At 44.8% G+C, this 18245-nt stretch overlaps 2 protein-coding genes across 3 annotated transcripts; both read left to right on the top strand.

Annotated features, from left to right (window-relative positions):
• The first annotated feature begins 741 nt into the window (after positions 1 to 741).
• LOC137908151 (sodium- and chloride-dependent GABA transporter 3-like) lies at positions 742 to 7603 on the top strand. 2 transcript variants are annotated; one of them, XM_068752505.1, is made up of 14 exons: positions 742 to 898; positions 1010 to 1144; positions 1801 to 1938; positions 2126 to 2216; positions 2330 to 2462; positions 2535 to 2669; positions 3973 to 4076; positions 5013 to 5137; positions 5204 to 5316; positions 5399 to 5536; positions 5631 to 5733; positions 6453 to 6553; positions 7081 to 7233; positions 7481 to 7603. In XM_068752505.1, exons 1-14 carry the CDS (start codon positions 742 to 744, stop codon positions 7601 to 7603), a joined length of 1749 nt encoding a protein of 582 aa, XP_068608606.1. The 2 variants fall into 2 exon arrangements, with proteins under 2 accessions (XP_068608606.1, XP_068608605.1); XM_068752504.1 differs by having other exon boundaries at positions 7081 to 7260; positions 7496 to 7603.
• A 3996-nt stretch (positions 7604 to 11599) lies between these two features.
• On the top strand, positions 11600 to 17819 carry fgfr1b (fibroblast growth factor receptor 1b). Its single transcript, XM_068752660.1, has 16 exons — positions 11600 to 11711; positions 13611 to 13703; positions 13790 to 13962; positions 14033 to 14156; positions 14248 to 14438; positions 15168 to 15312; positions 15388 to 15578; positions 15765 to 15910; positions 16057 to 16178; positions 16252 to 16362; positions 16478 to 16668; positions 16783 to 16905; positions 16984 to 17054; positions 17143 to 17280; positions 17436 to 17541; positions 17745 to 17819. Exons 1-16 carry the CDS (start codon positions 11600 to 11602, stop codon positions 17817 to 17819), a joined length of 2112 nt encoding a protein of 703 aa, XP_068608761.1.
• The last annotated feature ends 426 nt before the right edge of the window (positions 17820 to 18245 follow it).

Raw genomic sequence — 18245 nt, 5'->3', positions numbered from 1 at the left:
AACACAGCTAATCAACCTTCTCCACTTCACCCTGTCCTTTGCATCGTCCTCCCCAACACCAGCCACTCTCATGTCCTCCCTCACTACGTCCATGTATCTTCTCATAAGTCAACATTGTCTGTCGATTTTTTTTACATTTTGGATTTGTGCACAATGTTAATTATTTCTCATTCAACGGTTTCTCTAATAAACATTGTGTGGGTGGATATTAATGTCATTGATGTTTACGTCATCCGGCTTTGTGGAAGGTTGAATGGAATCAACCAAATGTATCTATAACCTCAGAGGTTATAGATACACCTCTGCTGCCATCGGGTTTAGGGAGTAAGTTCAAATGTTGACATCCAAATGATTTTATACCTGTAACAGTCTGACACTTAAATATCTCTACTCATCATGCCAACATTGAGCCACAGCTGCAACCATCAGCGGACATTGCCAGCATCCTTCTTGATCGTGTCTTTCAAAAATGTACAAAATAGAAATAGACAAAATAATAAAATGTCAGATTTTGATTAAATTTGGTTGTGTGTGTACTGTGTGCTTGCATGCGCAAAAGACATGTATAAAATACTTCTTCTTCTTCAGTCGGTATTGCCTGGAGGCATTGAGGAACAGGGCTGGGTGTTTTCTGGCTGGGTGGGGGTTCTGCTACTTCAGTAGAGTAGAGTTAAAAAGTGAGTGGAATTAGTCCCTCCCTCCTATATTAGCTGTGGCTCCCATTGGAACCTTGAAGTCGAGATGAACAGACAAAGAAGAAAGGAGGACCGGCAGAGGAGGACGGAGGACAGAGGACAGTGGGCCAGTAAAACAGAATATCTCCTGGTCGTTGCAGGATATGTTGTCGGCCTGGGCAACGTGTGGAGATTTCCTTACCTGTGCTACAAGAATGGTGGAGGCGAGTGTAATCATTATTTCTACAGTATATCATGAAGTGATATATTTATGGTGGTAATGATGAAAGATATCCCTGAAATAATTTGTCATTAACAGTCAAGCATGTGTTTAGGTGCCTTTCTGGTACCATATGGTCTGTTTGCTTTATTGTTTGGGGTCCCTCTGTTCCTACTGGAGACCGCCATCGGGCAATACACCCAAGAAGGATTTGTCACCTGCTGGACAACGCTATGTCCTCTGGCACAAGGTGAGAGACTGTGTTGATGCATTCAGTTTCATGAACTTTTATCAGAAGACTCTGGTGAATTTGATCAATCGCTAAACACATACTCTGAGTCGTTGTTAATGAGAACATCGGTAACTGAGGACTGTCTGTATTACTTATTTTATATCGAGGCGTCGCTGGTTATCTTGTCTTTCTCAACTAGTTCTGAACATAAGGCTCATAGACTTATTCAAATGATAACCATTTGCTTACTCATTACCCTCGCCGAAGGGGAGGCTAGGGTATTGCGAGGTTCTGTCTGTGGCTCGGTCCTCCCCGAGAATGGCGTTGATCCGGATCTGGATCCAGATTCTAGAATTTATTTAAGGATTCTTTAACATTGCGAGATAGGGCACATGGAGGCGAGGGTCTGCAATCTCTGATTGATTTATATATATTTTTTGAGGAGTTGGCACAAAACAGTTCAAACTGCAAAGTAAATCAACAAAAATAAATCAAAGTTTTGGATTTTTATTATTATTTGTAATTTTTATTTTTATTATTTTGGGAAACTATTCTGCTGCTTGATAATTCTGGGTCTCCATTGTCATATTTTATCTATTCAGAATGAATAACTGGTTGAAAGACACGCTAACACATTTCAAATGTTTGCAAACGTTGTTTTATTTGTTTTTCAGGAGTTGGCTACGGATATGTTATTATCAAAATATATGACTTAGGCTTCATTATAATTCAAGCCTGGGCTCTCTTCTACCTAGTGTTCTCCTTCAGCTCCCAGCTCCCCTGGGCTTCCTGTGAGAACACCTGGAATACAGGTATGAAGCATGATAAGTTAAATTTAGAGCAGAAGAAAATCGTACCATTATAAGTTTCAGGTTGTTTTTTTCTTTATTTCAATTCGAGGTAAATTGAATTAACAGGCAGGGGGCGATACATTTTTGTCTCTGATAAGTAGAAATCATGGCTAAAAATGTACAAATCAGCTTGCCTTTGTTCCCCCAGATGACTGTTTGAGTCTTCTCAACTTGTATTCTAACTCATCAAATGCGACTGTACTGAAGAACGCCACCTCTGCTGCCATCGAGTTCTGGGAGTAAGTTCAAATGTTTTTCTTGAATGAATCTAATCTAATTATTCACAGCTAGGTCAGAGCCTAGAATAAGGTTTAATCTCATCTGCCCCTATTTACATTTGCCCTCTCCTCAGACGGCGGGTGTTGGGAATGTCCGGAGGCATCGAGGAGCTGGGCCGTGTGAGGTGGGAGCTGGCCTTGTGTCTTCTGGCCTGCTGGGTGTTCTGCTACTTCAGCATCTGGAAAAGTGTCAGATCCTCTGGAAAGGTCCAGAGAAAACATATTATGAGGGTTGACCATAGATGACCTCCAATGGATATTACTGTTCATTTTCTTTAGGTAGCATATGTCACAGCGACGTTCCCCTACGCGATGCTCCTCATCCTGCTCATCAGAGGAGCGACTCTACCTGGTGCTCAGGACGGGATCTACTACTACCTGTATCCAGACCTAAACCGGCTGGCTAACGTCAAGGTGAACATTCAATTTGGTTTTGAAGCATAAAACAAATTGAACAAATTTGAATTTGTGAAAGAAATGTTTGACACAAAAATGAAAAAGAATAAATCTTAAAGCGTTAATTTGTCCACTTCAATGCATCATCTGTCCCTCCATACGTTTTCGTGGCAGTAATTCATCCGAAACAGGGTGACGAAAATTATTTCACTGAAAGATGGATGGAGATGGAGAAATTGTCATAATAGACTAATAAATAAAAATCTAATAAATAAAGAAAAGCTACATTTTTTTGTCGCCAAGCAAAAGGTATTCCCCTGCATTTGACCAATCCATGAGGAGTTGCAGACAGCACTGCCAGCAGCACCCAGCGGCTCAATATCTTGCTCAAGGACACTTTGAAATATAAACAGGAAGGAACAATTTGAATCACCAACTTTCCAACATGTAGACAGCCACTCTACCCCGTGAGGCACGGCCACCCCAAAGAGCTCAGTGGGGACTTGTAAGCCTCTGCATACATCAGTGGCTATCTGCTGTCAGGTATGGCATACAAGTTCTCGACCCACAAAATACAGACAAGGAGACTGAATGAAACTTAAACGCCTTAATCAAAAATTATCCCCAACAGAAAAATCTAGTGACGGGCAGGCATCCGAAAGCGAAAACACAAAAACACTGCCGACAAAAAACCTACACTTAACTGGGACATGCTGGTTGTCCACGAAATATATGTATTAGAAATCACCATTCCCCCATCACCATTGGAGGAATAAATAAAGGGTGACTTCTCATTTTTCGGTAGAGCATTAATTTAACCCTTTAAAGCCTGCCCCATGAAGTAATCATCAGAACACTCAAATTTTTGCAAAATAAGGTCTTAATGGGAACTTCTGACGAATTTGTCAAAAAAAAACATACATTTTTATAGAAGTGATCTTTTTTTCATGGAAAATGCAGATGCATGTGTTGATTTGTATCTATCAGCTTTTTTGGAAAAAATAATTAAATCAAACTTCTGAAGTAGAAGTCTCAAAATCTCGAAAGGCCATGTGTATCAAATATGATATGTTTAGCAATAAAGGGCTAATGCTAGGATGGATATGCGGTGACTGTTGAGTTTGCGCCATTGGCTAAGAAGCGGTTGTCTTCTGCGTGGCATCGTTGACCTTCATTCGTCCGATCTCCGCAATACAATCCCTCCTTCTGAAAATAAATGACCATTATATATTTTATAAAGCATGATAAATGAATGTGATGAAAGTGAAACGTGGACTCTATTGTCAGTAAATAGAACAAGATCTTCTCTCTCCTCTTCCAGGTCTGGATAGAGGCAGGATCTCAAATCATGTTCTCATACAGCCTGACAGCCGGGTCCCTAACGGTCCTGGGAAGCTATAATGATTACAACAACAACTGTTACAAGTAAGTAAAATGCAAATATTCTAACCAGTGTTGTGTGTTAGCTTTGAGGAAAAGGCTGCATGACTTCAAAATGCTCAACTTGGGTGAGAGATTTGTGTCACATTGTGTTGCAACAGCCGACGTCCATCAGCATTCTCCAGATCACTACATCTTCAATGGGATGCTAATGTGGAATTGTAGGACAAGCTTATCTTGGATTTATATACAGTATAGTATACAGACAAATGGGGCTGCATGACACAACTTAATACAACTAGAGACCTACTGAGATTGGTGGGAGGGGAGGGGTCTTGAAATAAAGTCTCCTAACGAGACTTTTTATCTTGGTGGCTTCGCTCCAGGAGTTTCAGTACATGTATTTGATCAAAGATTAAATGTATTCAACAAACATGAAGCAATACTCACAGTCTCATTCTTTCGGCCACGACCCAGAACTTGATCCAACATAGAACCGAACTCCTTGTCCGGTTCATGTTTCGTTTTCCAATCATTCCTCAGACTCTTACAAACTCAAACCAACTCTCCAGTTCTCCATTCAAAACACAGGAACGAGGTCATGTTCCATATGTGATTGTGCATTTGAACACATTTAAGGCAACAATCCACCAATTTCACCATTCCAGTGCATGCTTTTAAAATGTTGGCCTCTTGAAGCTAGCGCAGCCACATCCTCAGGAGTTCTGACATTCCGAAAGAGGACACTATCCGCAATCCAACTGTCCAAGAAAATTGCCGACAGGATTATAGACAAGGAGCAATCAAAGGGAATAATGCAAGTTTCTTTATCGCAATGGTCCGATACAATAATTGCCACCATGCCAGGGGGTATGGCGCCACCTACTGGTACCAAAAACTGCTGTTCCCTGGCAATATGTTTTTGGATTCTTTACATACCCTCTTTTTAACAAGGGCCTGTTGTCTTCTTGTGTCCTCCAGGGACTGCTTCTGGATTAGCTTGCTGAACAGTGGGACCAGTTTTGTTGCAGGATTTGTCATATTTTCTGTTCTGGGATTCATGGCTCACTCGCAGGGCGTGTCTGTCGACACAGTGGTTCAGTCAGGTACGCTGAGAGTATTTATTTATTCACAAACAGCCATTCTGTGTCTTGATTAGTTCCTGTCCACAGGTCCAGGCTTGGCCTTCATAGCTTACCCTCAGGCAACTGCTCTGATGCCTTTGCCACAGTTCTGGACTGTCTGTTTTTTCCTGATGCTCCTTTTCCTCAGCGCCGACACACATGTAAGATATTTAAATTTATATTATTCATTCATTCAATAGCAGTTCATTGAAACTAACTGTGCTGCATTACATTCAATCTCAGTTTGTGACAGTCGAATGCTTGATCACCTCAATAATGGATTTGTTTCCGAAGCTGTTTCGGAAAACTGGTAGACACGAAATCTTTGTCTTCATTATCTGCTTGGTCTTCTTCATCTTACATCTGATGTTGGTCACAGACGTGAGTAAAAATGTTCTCAATTCCATATTACAGTAATTATGATCCATGAATGTTATAAATATGTTATAAATATGTAAAATTCTTCCTGCTATAGGGAGGGATTTACATCTTTCAGCTATTTGATTATTACGGAACTACAAGATTTTGTCAGTATTTCATGGCTCTATGTGAGTGTCTGGCGCTTTCCTGGGGTTTTGGTAAGTAAAAAAATTATTACGTCTCAATTTCATTATATAACCTGTTTAAAAAAGTTATTTCTTCAAAACAATTTCCACAAGAGTCACGATAAAAGGTAAAAAACATAAATATTGCTATTTGCAGTGGTTTCATTTTGACTTATTTAGATATCTTTGTTTAGGTTGGTTAGCATGGTTTGCAGGAGGTAGCGTAGAACAGCACAGTGTCCCCCTTGAGCCTTTCCCAAGCCCGGATAAATACTGAGGGTTGCACCAGGAATGGCCTCCAGCGTAAAACTGTGCCAGATTTAAATACGAGTGGTTCTCACTTAACAACGTATTCATTTAACGATGACTTGGAGTAAAGGCGGGCTTTCGGAAATGTAAAAGTGTGTGTTTAGCGACAAGGAATTGCTGTCACGATGAGGGGAATACGTACAAATAGGTGCAGTATAAACGGCCTGTAGGCGTGCAAATACAAACATTTAAATGTCCGCGTTATCCGCCTTGCGGGTAACAGATGTTGTTGGAAGCCTATCCCAGCTTCTCTATGGGTAAGAGGCGGGGTACACCCCGGAAGCATCGCCAGCACATTGCGGGGTCCTTTGAGAAAGAAGGTTAGACTAGCTGCATTTAGATTCAATATATATATATAATATTTATTACAATAATGTTAATAATTTGTATATGACTAATGTTACAAGGTTTATGTACAGTTCATGGATTTTGTTTTTTACCAGGTGCTGATCGTGTTATTGACATCATTGAGGACATGACAGGACATAGACCAAATGTTTACTTCAAACTGTGTTGGAAATACGTCATTCCTCTGCTGTCACTGGTGAGTCAGGATTTCACAGAAAGCCTGGTTGTCCTGCCGTGTTACACGAGTAACGTGTCCACATGGGAAAAGATTTTCCTAAATGTCAAAGGATAAATATGTTACTGTCCACATACGTCCATTCATCATGTCAGTTGTAGCCACACAAGCCACAGGCTGCTGTGTCTGCAGCTTTCTCTAATTAAAGCAAGGTCGGTGTTACTCAGACATAAATGAGTCTTAAAGGTGCATGTTCATTCAACTCTTTACACGAGCAAAGCTGTGGGCTAATTAAATATTAGCTATGCTATTAGCCGATTGATGAATATATTTATTAGATAGAATGTTAGAGCAGTACAAGTACAGTCAAACAATAGTATGTAAGAAGAACAATTAAGAACTAATTAAATATTAGCTATGCTATTAGCCGATTGCCTCTGGAATTATAGCCAATCATGATATGATTATGATAATTAAGAGATCACCAAACATTCTACAACTTTTCTTGTGAACAACGACTGCAGCTCTTTTCTTTCCACAATTGGCAGATTTCCTTCATCCTGTACCTGGTTGAGTACCAGCACCTTAAGTTCAATGGCTGGTACGTTTACCCCGACTGGGCGTACGCGCTGGGATGGGCCATCATGCTGTCGTCCGTTGTCATGGTGCCGCTGTGGGCGGCTGGAAAGATCCTTGTGACAGTGAGGACAGCAAAGGTGAACACTCGGGTCTCAAATATAATATAATCAACCATTTGGTCTCTTTCAATGGTCAGGCAGTACTACTGGGTACTGCGCTCCGTACTCGTGTAGTGTAATTGTTCATGGGTGGGTTGGGTTCTTACGCAGGCATTTTAATGGGGGGGGGGGGGGTTATCACTACACCAAACTCGACTGTCTGTATATCTCAAAGATTATGAGTGGTCCATGATAAAAAAAAAAAAAAAAGTCATTTGTCTTTCAGCATTTGTCTGTCCTTTGTCGTCCTGCTGCTGATCCTTCCTTGCAGAGGAAAAACATGGGAGAGGAGGAAATGTCTGTTGAACTGGCGCCATCTGCGGTGACGACTTAGTTGCGACCCTCAAAGTTACATTTAACGACATACCAGTACTCAAATTTTAGCGCAGATATGGAAAAAGGGAAGTTTTTTAACTATCTAATTTTTTTATTTTATTATTTCAGTGATCTAACATGGGTCCTGTAACGTAAGTGACGTCGTGCCTTGATAGTTATGTGCTCCACAGATATTACGGTTTGAGGGAATTCCACTTTGAAAAATTACATTTTTCCTTCTTAATGTTTCAGTTATCTCCATTATTGTTAAGACAGTTTTAACTTTGCACTTTGGTTTAGTTACTCAAATACTTGGTAGTTTGTAAAATACATGATGAAACATGGACAGAATATTTTTTTGTAGAAATGTCTTCTTTGTGATTTCTGTGGATCTTCTTTATGTCTTACGGCTCTGGATTAAAGAAGACGGACAGAATCGTGTTTCTGGCATCTGGATTCACTGAACGGGTTTTTTGTAGCATTAGAAAACCAACTGAATATCTTCTAAACTTTAACCAAACCAAATAAAAACACTTTCCTCAGACTTTGTTTCTGGGCCTTGTATTTCCTGCCAAACAAATATGAGGGAGGTAAAAACACATGGTTACTTTGAAGAGTCAATGACCAGATACCGGGGTATTAATGAAGAGGGAGGGTAAATAACTGTTGTGTGGGGGTACTAATGAGGAGGAGGGGGCGGGTGACTGACTGGTGCATAGAAAGAAACGCCCGCCTGGAGGCGTGTCTTCTGTGTTTACGGAGACAATACCGACAACGAGCTGCTCAGAAATCACAGAAGAAGAAGGGGAGGTGCATAGTTCCAACGTCGGACCCTCCAGGAGCGAGTTGGGAGTAATATCTCCAGCTTTTCTGTTCGCTCGGTGGGATGCTTTTAAGAGATTTAACCGTGTGCGAGATGTTTAAAGCAGCAAACCTGCAGACGCACGCCTGAGGCAGAAGCTGATCCGTGTCCTGACAGTCTAAACCCCGGGATGCATCGCGGCTAACGCGCTCGAGGCTAACGGAGCGTCCTGGAAAGCTAATATTTACAATCAAGATACACTTGATTCAACTCGGATAACACAGCTAATTCTGGCCCGAACGGATACCGGTAAGTCCTTTTTAACGTTAAATGATATTTTTCACGTACTTATATTTGTTGTTGTTGTGGTTTTAATGACTTATTTGTTATTGTATGGGACAGGAGTTATTTTTCCAGTAGACGCATTCAGCGCCTTTTAGCTAACATCGCTGAAGTTTGTCAAAGTTAAGCTAAGTGCAAATAATATAAAACATACTTCATATAGAAAATAACAAAGACGTTGCTGAGGTAAAAGTACACAAGTACTCCAAGTAAACTTCATTTAACGTTGCATCATCAAAAGGAAAAAATGACTGCACATCTGTCCGCAGCTGTGTATTATTTTATATTAATTACTTCGGTAAAACTAGCCCTAAAACACTCCATTACGAGTGACAGTCCTGCAAATTTGTTTAGAATATGTTTGCACGTATCACTAGCAACACGTATGCATAAAATGCAGTTTGAAAAATTTTTTTATTAGTTGCTTACAGTAAAACGTGTCCTATGAGTATTTGAGGGAAACGCGTTCTGCTTTGTAAATGTTATGTGTAAAAGAGTATATAAGTTTCTAGATGGATCGGCAGAAGGATAATAAAATAAATACATGAAGAGAAATCTTTCAACAGGTTGGTAACAAGTCTGGGAATGAAAAAATAAAAGCATCCGGTCTTTCTGAGGTTCACCGCTCGGAACCATTGCAGCAATTCAAGAACGCGTTTCTCAATGTAAAACTGTAAGGAATTTGGTGGTTCCATTGTCTACAGTCACAATATCATTAAAGGATTTAGAGAATCTTTACGCAAGGGGACAAAGGCCCAAAACAAATCTTGGGTTTCCATCATCTTCGGGCGCTCAGACGGCACAGATTTAGAAACGGACGTTTCTGCATGGGCTCAGGAGCACTTCAGCTGTGAACATGGGATTGTTGCCGTTTCCACAAATGACAGAGGAAATCATATTTTAAAAAACCAGATCCAGAAATGCTGCTGCCGTCCCAGAGCTCATTTACGATGGACTTTGGTGAAGTGGAAAACTGTCCTGTGGTAAATCGAGTCAGGATTTTGAATCCATTGACGCCGTATCTTTCAGGCTAAAGAGGAGAGTGCTTGTCATCAAAGTATAATTTATGAAAATGCATACTTTTACTTGTAACTATATTATGTCTGAATGTTTCGCCCTTTAATATAAACACCCCCCCGTATGTGTTCAACGCTGTATTTTCCAGTTGTTCATTGTGAATAAGTTGGTGCTGAAGACCCAGCATGAGGCTCCGCTCAGCCTTGGTTAATGGAGCTGCTCCAGTTCTCAGTGTTCTGATGGTATTCCGCCTGTAGGCCGTTAAAACGCCGCCATTAAATGTGGCGTTGACTCCCACTGGGCTCCGAGCCAGTAGCACATCCTGTTCATCCTAAAGCCTTCTCCTCTCCCTTCAGCTCCCGTTTCTTTTTCTTGTTGTTACATAAACTCCACCGAGGTTTACCGTCCGATCAGCACGGCTCCTTCCTGTTTGGCCCTCGCTCTATGTTGTTTTCCAGCTCAGACGTGGGGGCGTCGGATTGGTCGTCGGTGTGTTAGTATGACAACTATTCGGCGCTGCCAGCCCGCTGCAGAATCTGTTGTGTAGGTGAGGCTTCAACACGGAGGGGAAGTGAAATGTGATGCGGAGGAGCAGGCTCATTCCAGAGACGCATGTCGAGACGGTTAAACATGTTAGTCTCCATCTTTGTCTCGCAGTGTAACGGTACTGTGTGCTTTAACATGTGCAGACTGAATCGTGTCTGCGATCCAGTAATGATTCTGATCGATCGGTGCCGTGTTTCCTGCAGAGCTCACCCGCGTGAGAGTATGTGGCTACGCTGTTCATCGTTCGCTGTAACGTCTGTGATGGAGTCGGATCCGAAAAGAGGGAAACTGAACATGTTTTATAGGTTGAAAGATCATTTCCCTGCAGCTGCTAACGTTTGCACATCTGCAGCCAGCCTTACAGCTAATGCTAGCACATCTGCAGCAGCCCTGCCTTCGTTTCACGGAGAGACGATCCCTGCACGAAAGGTTTAAAGTGGGGCGTCAACAACGCCGTGACATCATCAGGCAGTTAATTATCTCCCTTAATGAGTCGGTAGCTGCGGGTTTTTTTCACCGGCTTGTCAACAGTTGAGGATTTTATTGGTGCTATTGAGTAGTTAAAACAGTCTTGTGAGATTTTTGAGTATTACTTAAACCAATTTCTCCCCAGGAAAGTAAGCAGTTGTGAAAAAGACGGGGCTGATATTATTGATCAAGAAACATAAGTGTTGACATTTTTTATTTTGGTTCTGTCTGTCGGTGAGGAATTCAGCAGTTTTTTCTCAAATCTTATTATTTCCTGCTTTTCTTTTGTCTTCTGTGTTTCCACAATGAGTAAAGATTTAGATTCTCTGTTATCTTAATCTCAAATGTGAATTATTTCTGTTCTATAATGAGCAATGAAGAAATGACTGCGTTTCCAGTGCTGCCAGCCTAAATGTGTCCCTCTTCAGTTCCCATACAATGATAATGCATTTAGCAGAAGACTTTCACACCTCCGTGATTACAGGCAGCAAATGGTCGTTCACGTTGGTGTGTGATTAACGGCTGGAGGCATAGCAAATGCTTTCCCGTGGTGGTGGGGGGGGGGGTCGTATTGTTTTTACCCAGCAGCCACTGGTGTCCGTGTCGTGCCGGTGTCAACTTGCACTACACCAAACCAGTTTGTTTGTTTGGTGACTTATTACAATGTGATAAAGTGAGCCGAGACGTATCCTTAAACCGGGGCATCTCATCAGCATATAAATAGAAACATTGAAAAAGAAATAGTCCATTAAAGGTGGAATAATGTGGTAAACAAACAAATGTGAAACCGAAGAGTAATCTGATATCGTTGTGTGTTTCTCTGCAGTGTGTTTAGACGCGATGTCTTCATCGCGCTGCTCCCGTCTTCTGCTGCCCTGCGTACTCCTGGTTCTCTTGGTCTGGTTCCCTCTGACCCGATCCAGACCTCATGCCTCAGAAGACACAGACACGGGTACGATGCATCACAATGCACGCATGCGCCGCAGGAGTTCATTTGGGATCGAGTGCTCTCGAGATGTTTGGTGTTGGTGGTTGTTTTAGTCAGACTGGTGCTGAAACGAAGAGTTGATCAATCATGAAAAGAACCGGCCAAAGATTCTGCGTTCTGCTCCTCGAATCTGGAGTTCTGTTGCTTTGCTTTATCTAAAGTGACATTTGAATGAATGTATTCTAGACGTTGTCTGAATGCGTGAACGCTTTCATTTTCCCGATTAAGCACAAGCGGTAGAATACTTGATGCTTTCATCGACGTAGGTTAACTTTCTAAAAATCAAAGAACAATTTCAGCTGCGGCAGAGCGGAACAGACGACGTTTAATTGTTCGTTGACCCGCTTGGGTCGATGGAGGTCGACCTCGGCTACTGGCGCTGCTGGTGCGTCTGGTTGGAGCCGTCCCTCCTCTCTTTGTTCGAGGTCTCTTTCATGTCTGTGGTCTCTGCCTTTTCACATAAACGCTTCAGAAGGTTTCCAGTGAGCGCGTTTCTTTAATGGGAAAGTGACTTTTTCAACGTTCGGCTGTGTTTGGCTCAGAGGCATGCGAGACTCTGTTGAAGGGATTTTTTTTTTTTCATGGCGTCACCAAGGTCTGGCTCTCGGGTTTGGGTGGGTGGGGGGGGGGGGGAGGTCTGCATCCTGTCCAGAAGCAGGAACACGGCGTGAACGCCTCAGAGAAGACATTGACACGCTGTCCTCTACCTTCAATGTTTGCCCTGTTTGATTTCAACCATCTGGACTCCACCTGAGAGCGAGTCGACGGGAGTTCGTTGTTTTTTTTAAGCCTGTAAATTCTTGTTTGTCTCTCCAGTAAACAGTCGTATTTATCCTCTGCTGCTTTTTGGTAAACACCTCTCTGATGTCTCGAAATGAATGTTGCGTCTCTGGAAATCAAACCCTCTGCCGTCTGAGGAGAAAACCGGATAAGTATTCCAGTAAGGGCCACGGATTCTGTCTAACCAGGCATGCTGATCTTTTTATATCCTGTTTGATGTGTTTAACAGAAACTGCACATTTGTCACTGTGTGTTTTTCTCAGCACCACAGCACAGAGTTTAGGAGTTTAAGAGAGCTTCGTGTGTCTCGGACGTAGTTTTTGCACCATAAAATTTGGTGAATGCAAACCTCGAAGGGTTGGGGGGGGGGGCGTTCCTCCTCACCAGATGGTTGCACTTAGAAATGGATGTGCAAGTTAATTTAGGTGCTGCTCAGCTCTCTTTTGCCTGTCACGTGAAAAGCGATCAGTGATTAAAAGCTGTTGCGATGCATTCATAGTGCGTTTGTTTGTTTGTTTATTGTTGATTTGATTTAGGACTATGCATATTAATCGATGCATACAGTTTCGACAAACGCCAGAGTTAGCACAAGAGCTACATTTTGTGTTGTTGTTTTGTTTAAAGTTTAATATGTTTAATGTTTGCCAAATTAAATTAGATAATATTGGAGATTTGATTTACGTGGTTTTTGAAAGTTGGATTTGACTCAAATAGTACTCCCAGATACCGGTACTTGAACTCGTCTACCCTCTTTCTAAACAGACTTTAATTTGACTCCCTTTCGTGTCGGTCAAAGAGGTTCAAAAGTTTGGCTTCACAGAATGTCCAGAAGTGTAGAAGTCTGTGTTCGCGTGGTGTTACTGTCGAGGGCGGGCACTGAGGAGGTCTCTGTCCTTCAGTCGCTGTTTGGTGCGTGAAGCGCTGAACTGTGGAGGAGGAAGGCTTAAAGCCTCATTCACTGAGCCGGGGTCAGAGGTCAGAGGTTAAACCACACACTGGTTTCATTGTCCGCTGGAAAGAACGGGCCGGCCCGTTCTGTTTGAGAAGCCTTTTCACGTCTTAGAAAACGGTCCTCTGTTGCAGTTAAATCCTCCGAAGATGAAGAAGACGACGAGTCTTCGTCAGAGGAAAACAAACTGTCCAATGAGCTGTCGACAAGCAACGAGAAGCTCCACCGTAAGGCTCCGGTTTCTCTCCGTCGCTGCTTTTAAATCTCAATTCAAACACGACAGGATGCAACATGGTGATGTTTGCTTTGTTAGAGCTGGCGCCTCAGTGGGTGATGCCAGAGAAGATGGAGAAGCACCTCCACGCCGTTCCTGCCAGCAGGACCGTGAAATTCCGCTGCCAAGCGATCGGAAACCCGCTTCCGTCCCTACGCTGGTACAAGAACGGGAAAGAGTTCAAGAAGGACCAAAGAATTGGTGGCTTTAAGGTGCGTTGCTAGCTGCTACCCAAAAAGACTAAACGGCACGTCCACGTCTTTAGTTTGAATCTCTTTCCAGATCAAAGACCACATGTGGACTCTGATCATGGAGTCGGTGGTTCCATCCGATAAAGGCAACTACACCTGCGTGGTGGAGAATGCGTACGGGAGCCTCAAGCACACCTATCTGCTGGATGTCGTGGGTGAGAAGACCCGATCGGATGGAGACGGGGGGGGGGGGGGGGGGGGGGCTGGAACTCCATTTTCTGAATGTGTTTCTGGTTCTCCTTCCAGAGCGCTCTCCTCACAGGCCGATCCTGCAGGCAGGTCTGCCGGCTAACCAAACCGCGGTCGTTGGCAGCGACGTGTCGTTCGTGTGCCGCGTGTTCAGCGACCCACAACCTCACATCCAGTGGCTGAAACACATCACGGTCAACGGCAGCCGAGAGGGACCGGACGGGCACCCCTACGTCCTCGTCCTCAAGGTGAGTCTTCTTGGACCGGTGCGGCTCATGACCTGCTGGATTGTCTGGAGATAATTATCAGCCACGATATTTAATGACAATCCTGAATCCGTTTGATCTTCGTAGTGTTGCAGCCGTTTCCTGAACTGAGAATAAAGTCTTTGAAACAGAATCGGGTCTTGATGGTCGCCGGCAGGGTGGGTTAAGGGTTGGATCAAGACGTTTCACATCTCATCCAAGAGGCTTCTTTGGTTTTGAAGCAATTTCAAAAGTGCTGCCTCCCCCTGAAAGACTTTTCAATCGGTTAAATATCTTTGTTGGCTCGGCAGTGTGTCCCCATATGTAAGGAAAGAGCTCGTTTTAAGGGCTCAAAGTCCAGTCACAGTTGTTCAAGGCTCCTGACTGCTCACCTGCAAGACAAAATCCGGGGGATATAGAGTAACTGGGAGAAGCAGGAATGATCAAACTGACCGTTCGCCACGGAATGGGCGGCTCGCTGCGGTGGTGCCCGGGACAGGAGGGGTGGGACAGGATGCTCAAAAAACATCTGGCTGGAACATTCCACAGGTTGATTGGAAACGGGTGAGTTTTAGGATCGGGCATAAAAGGAAAAGCCTTGATATTCAAAATGAGTGAATATTTGAAAAAGAACAATAGTTTGTCAGTTTGAACATTAAATATATCGTCTTTGTCGGGTATTTGATTGAATATCGGTTGAAAAGGACTTCTGTTCTCGTCCTCGTCCTCCAGACCGCAGGTTTGAACACGACGGATAAAGAGATGGAGCTTCTGACGCTGCGGAACGTGAGCCTCCGCGACACGGGCGAGTACACGTGCCTGGCGGGAAACTCCATCGGCGTCTCTCATCACTCCGCGTGGCTCACCGTGGTCGACGGTAAGTCGGGAAGCGCGGACGATGTCCTCGCTTTTGCTCCGACGCCGGTTTGACGTTTGTTCCTTTTCGTCTCAGACCTGCCGCCCTCCCCGCTTCCCTCGCAGACCTACTTGGAGATCTTTATCTACTGCCTGGCGTTTTTCATCCTCATCATCCTCGCAGTCACGGCGGTCGTCTGCAGGCTCTGCTGCGCCCCGAAGAAGAGCGACTTCAACAGCCAGATAGTCGTCCAAAAACTGGCTAAGAGCATGCCTCTGAGGAGACAGGTAACGCGTCCTGCTGCCCCGTTGGGGGGGGGGGGGTCATGTGACCCGCCGGTGGCGTTTCGTACAGCACAAAAACACTGGAACTGTTTCTGTTTTGATTTAGTCCGATACTGTCTGATATTCCATCAGTTTTCAGAGTGGACGAGCTCCTTAGAATGAACGTCGAACCGTCTCGTCCGTCTCTAGGTGTCCGTCGAGTCCTCGTCTTCCCTTCACCCTGGGATGTGTCTCATCCGTCAGTCTCGTCTCTCCAGCGGCGCCGCCGCCATCCTGGCCGGCGTGTCGGAGTACGAGCTTCCTTATGATCCCGCATGGGAGCTGCCTCGCGATAGGTATGACGGCCCGACTGCTTTTTCCATTTGATTGGTCGACGCAGAGAAAGGGTTGGACTTTATGCAGATGATCCCGCAGTGTTTTTGCCAGGGAACGTGATGCTCGGGTGTCTAGAGTGGATCTACCTCGCTTTTTTCTACATCAGGCTGACTCTGGGGAAGCCGCTGGGCGAAGGCTGTTTCGGGCAGGTGGTTCTGGCTGAGGCCGTCGGGCTCGACAAGAATAAACCGACTCGCCTCACAAAGGTGGCCGTGAAGATGCTCAAAGGTGAGAAGTACTTCCTAAAACGAGTTACTGCGTTCAGAGCTTTTAATTCCGTTTCATGACTCTGTGTTTGCAGCGGACGCCACGGAGAAGGATCTGTCTGACCTGATCTCTGAAATGGAAATGATGAAGACGATCGGTAAACACAAGAACATCATCAACCTGCTGGGAGCCTGCACGCAGGAAGGCGAGTGTGTTTGCCACGCGTCACGCTAGTCCTCCGGTGCCGTGTGTTGACGCCTCCTCTTCCTCTCGTGCGTGCGTGCGTGTGTGTGTGTGTGTGTGTGTGTGTGTGTGTCCAGGTCCTCTCTATGTGCTGGTGGAGTATGCCTCGCAGGGTAACCTGAGGGAGTATCTCCGCGCCCGCCGCCCGGCGGGGCTGGAGTACTGGAGCGGCTCCAGGCAGGTCTCCCTGGGCAGCGTGGAGATGACGGCGCTGGTGTCGGCTGCTTATCAAGTGGCCAGAGGGATGGCGTACCTGGCCTCGAAGAAGGTCGGTGGGACGCCGCGGCTGGAGGAGCTTTTACTAGTTCTAATTAGCGGGGGTGTTTGTTCTGGAGAAGACGGATGATGATTCGTCTTGTGAACCGTCTCCGTCCTCTCGCAGTGCATTCACAGAGACCTGGCGGCCCGGAACGTCCTGGTCACAGAAGACGACGTGATGAAGATCGCCGACTTCGGCCTGGCCCGGGATATCCACCACATCGACTACTACAAGAAGACCACAAACGTGAGACGGGTGGGATTAGAACGGAATATTAACGATGTGATGTTTCGTGTGTTCTGACCCGCTGATGTGTTCCTGCAGGGTCGTCTGCCAGTCAAGTGGATGGCGCCGGAGGCGTTGTTCGACCGTGTCTACGCACACCAAAGTGATGTGTGAGTTTATAGCATGTTTGTTAGAACGGCGTGCCCCCCCCCACAACACGTTCTACATGTACGTTTTTTTTGCCTGCTGCGCCTGCAGGTGGTCCTTCGGTGTCCTGCTGTGGGAAATCTTCACCCTGGGGGGTTCGCCTTACCCCGGAGTCCCTGTGGAGGAGCTCTTCAAGCTGCTAAAGGAGGGACACCGCATGGAAAAACCATTCACCTGCACGCAAGAACTGTGAGTTCGTCCACACGCCAACGCGTTAAACCGTAAAACAATACAGCGGCCGAAAAAAGCCAAGCTTGAAATCGACTTCCTGCTCGTGCGTGACTGGAGGAGCGTTCGCCGGTCTGAGGGCTTGCACTGCGTCTGAACTGTTTCTGGTTCTTCAGGTACCTGACGATGAGGGACTGCTGGCACGCCGTCCCGTCTCACCGGCCAACTTTCCAGCAGCTGGTGGAAGATTTAGACCGCACTCTTTCTCGTATGGCGAACCAGGTAACGTGTCGTCAATCAATCAAGCATTCTTCTGGCTTAGTGCGACACCTGATCGTCATTCGATGCATTTTGAGTCGAGCAACATCCCGATCTTTGACATTTAACAGTTCAATCGTTGCTTGTCAGCTGACAGATACTTGCTATGCAGTGCTATTTTGTTTTGGATTTACTTGACTGGTTCTGGTTGTGTGTCCCCCCCCCAGGAGTACCTGGACCTGTCCGTTCCTCTCGTCCAGTATTCTCACATCAGCTCCACTCATTCCTGCGACTCTACATAGGCGTCCTGGGACCCGTTCCCTTCCTGAATCGCCTTCACGGGCTCATTGGACGGGCTGCTTTGCTCTCTCGTCCGTCAGCTGCAGCCTGATGCGAAGACCAGCTGGACTCCCCAGGACGGCCCCAGGAAGCAGCTCGCAATCACGAAGGGTGTAAAGACTGCGTTCAGCCAATGGTAGAAGAGCGTCGGAGCTGGGTTTGCTTCCTGATCGGCCCTTTATGCTTTTGTTAATGTTAATAATGTGAGTGTAAATATTGTAAATAATAGTTTGTGATATGAAAGCAGGAAATATTAGGGGAAAATTAGCACAAAAAGAATCTTTCAAAAGAAAAGTGTATAACTGTAAAAATCATCATTTTACTTGTATTTTTTTATCTCATCAGCATCTTCCTAATTAATATACATAATTAAGTTCTCATTTCTAGGT

The sequence above is a fragment of the Brachionichthys hirsutus genome, chromosome 19 (assembly GCF_040956055.1).
Source record: "Brachionichthys hirsutus isolate HB-005 chromosome 19, CSIRO-AGI_Bhir_v1, whole genome shotgun sequence".
Taxonomy (NCBI): domain Eukaryota; kingdom Metazoa; phylum Chordata; class Actinopteri; order Lophiiformes; family Brachionichthyidae; genus Brachionichthys; species Brachionichthys hirsutus.
This window is presented reverse-complemented; position numbering and strand designations above follow the sequence as displayed.

Coding starts and splice junctions, on each gene's coding strand:
- LOC137908151 (XM_068752504.1), top strand. CDS start 742: ATGAACAGACAAAGAAGAAAGGAGGACCGGCAGAGGAGGACGGAGGAC. Junction 899..1,009: donor GTGCTACAAGAATGGTGGAG/GCGAGTGTAATC, acceptor GCATGTGTTTAG/GTGCCTTTCTGGTACCATAT. Junction 2,217..2,329: donor GCTGCCATCGAGTTCTGGGA/GTAAGTTCAAAT, acceptor CCCTCTCCTCAG/ACGGCGGGTGTTGGGAATGT.
- fgfr1b (XM_068752660.1), top strand. CDS start 11,600: ATGTCTTCATCGCGCTGCTCCCGTCTTCTGCTGCCCTGCGTACTCCTG. Junction 15,579..15,764: donor GCATGCCTCTGAGGAGACAG/GTAACGCGTCCT, acceptor GTCCGTCTCTAG/GTGTCCGTCGAGTCCTCGTC. Junction 16,906..16,983: donor ACTACAAGAAGACCACAAAC/GTGAGACGGGTG, acceptor GTGTTCCTGCAG/GGTCGTCTGCCAGTCAAGTG.